General features: G+C 42.4%; 1 protein-coding gene across 43 annotated transcripts in view; it reads right to left on the bottom strand.

The window, feature by feature from the left end:
* Positions 1-3,657, bottom strand: part of Ank3 (ankyrin 3) — a 642,120-nt gene that overhangs the window by 135,968 nt on the left and 502,495 nt on the right. For all 43 annotated transcript variants that reach the window (XM_031347661.1, XM_031347659.1, XM_031347665.1 and 40 more), the window contains 2 exons: positions 2,937-3,134; positions 1,938-2,036 (listed from right to left, as the gene is read on the bottom strand). In XM_031347661.1, the coding sequence (XP_031203521.1) occupies positions 1,938-2,036; positions 2,937-3,134 (297 nt within the window). The remainder of the gene's footprint in view (positions 1-1,937; positions 2,037-2,936; positions 3,135-3,657) is intronic.

The following is a 3,657-nucleotide window of genomic DNA, read 5'->3' as shown; positions in this document are numbered from 1 at the left end:
GGGTTTTTCTGGATCACCCTGGCTGTCCTGGAACTCACTCTGTAGCCCAGGCTGGCCTTGAACTCAGATATTCGCCTGTATCTGCCTCCCAAGTGCTGGGATTAAAGGTGTGCACCACCACCGCCAGGCTTCTCTTCTGCTTCTTAACACTGGTGGCTCTCCAGGTGTCAGCCCTGGATTTTCCTTGCACTGAGCACGGTCTTCTTCAGGGTCGTCTCCACCTACAACTAAAACCTCTGCCCCTTCCAAAGGATGTTCGCTAATTCACTACGTATTGAAGCCTCTTTTGATACTGTCACAACTAGCTGCTTACAATACTTAATGTCACTGGAGGGACTAGTTTGGTGGTAGTGTAGCCTAGTGCCTCCAAGGCACTGGGTTTGATTCCCACTATGTCAAAAACAAACAAACAAACAAAGGAATAAATAAATAAATAAATAAATAAAGGAATAAATAAATAAGTAAAAGAATGTTATTAGATAACATGGTTCACAAAGATCCATAGAATACTGAAAAATATTTTTATAAATAGCCATTAAAATTTTTAAAATTACATGTTTATTTGTGTGTATGTATGTGTGTATATGTGTGTATGTATTTGTATGTGTGTGCATGTATTGTATGTGCATATGCATATGTATGTATATATGTGTATATATGTGTATGTATGTGTATATTTATGTGTGTATGTATGTATATGTATGTGCATATTTATGTGTATATGTATGTGTATGTGTATATTTATATGTGTATGTATGTATATGTATGTGTATATTTATGTATGTGTGTATGCATGTATATGTATGTGTATATTTATGTGTGTATGTATGTATATGTATGTGTATATTTATGTATGTGTATATGTATATATATGTGCATATGTATATGTGTGTATATGTATATGTGTGTGTGTATATATGTATGTGTGTGTCTGTGTATGTATGTATGTATATGTGTGTGTGTGCGTGTGTATGTGTCCTGTGTACAGGGCAGTGAGCTGTTCCTGCCTCAAACCTCCCCCAAGTCGTGTTCAGAACTAATCCACGTCATGTACAGCAATGTTTGTATGCACAACGTGACATTTAACAGGCATTCTCGTCTTTGAGACAGAGTTTCATGTGCTAAAAACTCAGCATGGAATTCACTGTAGCGTAGGCTATCCTTGAACTGTGGCAACCCTCCTGCCTCAGCTTACCAAGTGCTGAGATCACAGAGAGAAGCCGCTGTGCCTCAGCTCAGCATTCTTTTCTTGTAATAAACTGACTCGTACCAGGGAAGAGTGGTGCTGGCGCACACCTTTAATCCCAGCATTCTGGAAGGAGGGGCAGGTGGCTCTCTGTGAGTTCGAGGCCAGCCAGGTCTATGTAGTGAGTTTCAGGTAGCCAGTGCTACTGGGGGAGACCCTGTCTCCAATGTTCAGAGGAAAGAAACACATAGGAAATGTATCTCTTACAGTTATACAGAATATGCATGTTCTTATCTGTGCTCACACGGTGGCATTGCACAACATTTGCCAGCATTGCATTTCTTTTTGGAAGAGGAGGAAAAAAAATGAGAAAAATCAACTGCACAGACAATAAGGGATTCATGAAGTGAACAACAATGGAGTATTCTTTCATCTCTTGCTAATCACATAGAATAAACTTCAATTACCACCAAGATTGGTTGGTTGGTTGTTTTTTGTCACACTGTCCCTAAAGCAGATATGTGTCAGGATGGCTGATGATAATACAGGATATTGACATGCAGCTAGAGAAGAATTTGGGCCAGTAAGGAGAGAGCATCTGACCAGAGACTCAAAGGAAAGTGCTGTCCGTGGCTGATGGGATCGGGACAGCTTTACGCCTATGCTATGGCTGCAGCCCTCCTACTGAGGTTGGGGTCATTCGGGGCCCCAGGCCGGGCTCCTCCCTTGCTGAATGAGAAAGGGAAGGTACCTTAGTCTGTGCGTCCACGTGGGCCCCTTGGTTGACAAGGACCTCAGCCACATTCACTCGGTCTTCTTGAGCAGCCAGGTGGAGTGGTGTGAGGCCGCTCTGCAAGAGAGTCCGAGGGTGTGGCCGTCAGTCACAGCCAGGGAAAGCGCATGCCTGTGGCTGGGTTTGAGACTTGGCTTGTGAGTTCTAGGAGATAGCAGCTTTGACTCTTAAAGGAAAAGTCCACAGAGCAAGGGCATGCACCAACCATTCTGTATGACCCTTCCATTAGCCCTGCTGAGCACGGGCTTCATAACAATATTCCAGGTGTACCCCAGAGTGGTGGGGGATGTTCACTGCAGACTCTGTATTGCTCCAGACTACGGCATTTGATCCATCTGGGCCTCGTTTCCTTCTCAGCCACTTCTTTGTAATGGTATTTTTAAAGCCAAGAGAAGCAGTCATACTGTGTGCCCCCAACAACATATGTGGGTGATCATCACTGTTTATCAGAGACTCTAAAATCAAAACCATTCTGGAGTTTTTAATACATTATTAATGGTGTTAACTTTAGCAAAAAGCCATTGGCAATTATTAAAATACTGTATATTTTATTAATATTAATTAATATTAACATAATATATTAAATTCAATTAATTTTTATTAATTACTTATTGATAAATAATGATAAACCAATAAATTTATTTAGTTAATAATTTAATATTAATGCATAATATTACAATACTATAGATATATTAATAATACTAGAGCGCTACATCATGGTAATGTTCTTGCTCACTAATGAGCTTGTGTGAGTCCGTTCTCTTCATCTACCTCGTGGGTTTGAGGGAATCGAACTCGAGTCATCAGGCTTGTTAACAAATTCCTTAACCTGCTGAGCCATCTTGCCAGCCCTGCATATGTATTTCTATGTGAACTGAGAATTCTGATCGGTTTTCAGACTTTTCTGAGGATATAAATGCTGTAGTACGTTCTGGGGAAGGATAAGGAGGGAGTCACCTTATTGCTTAGATTGACGTTTGCGTTCCTGCTTAGGAGCAGCGACACCATGTCCACGTGCCCTTCCTGCGCCGCAAGATGGACGGACGCAATGCCTTGCCGGGTAACTGCATTGGCATCAGCACCGTACTCCAGCAGGGATGTGGCTATGTCCATCTGGTTCTTCTTGGCGGCGATGTGCAGCGGTGTATAACCATTCTGTCAAAACCAATCATTCGGTCATGTCTAGTACCAAGAAAAGATGTGTGCAAGTGCGTTTTCAGACAGCATGCTTCCCTTTCTAGTGGCTCTCTTTAAGAAAACATGATGAGGTAAAGGAACTGATAAACCAAATAGTCTCATTAGTGCAGATCTGGGTTGGGAAAAAGTACAATTTAAAGTAACAGAGTTGGCATGCGGCTGGTTTCCGGAAAGGACATCTATGAGAGTAGGTGCTCAATAAATATTACTGTATTTAACTGGGGGCTACAGGAGTAAACCATATGCTATCAAGGGGGCCTGCTTGGAGCCATTCAAAAATCCATTCTTCAAATCAGTTTACTGTCTGCCTGTTATGGTTTGCAAGGTGTCCGGAGTCTTCATGTGCTGGAACCCTCTTTCCCCTCCCCCACTCACTGGTGTTAGGAACTGGGACCTGTAAGAGATTGTGAGGACGGAGGAGGATTTGTCCTCCAGGAGTCCCTTATAGCTGAGATGGAGAGAGGGGGCTGTGGATGGAGGG

This window comes from Mastomys coucha, unplaced genomic scaffold (genome assembly GCF_008632895.1).
Source record: "Mastomys coucha isolate ucsf_1 unplaced genomic scaffold, UCSF_Mcou_1 pScaffold3, whole genome shotgun sequence".
Taxonomy (NCBI): domain Eukaryota; kingdom Metazoa; phylum Chordata; class Mammalia; order Rodentia; family Muridae; genus Mastomys; species Mastomys coucha.
This window is presented reverse-complemented; position numbering and strand designations above follow the sequence as displayed.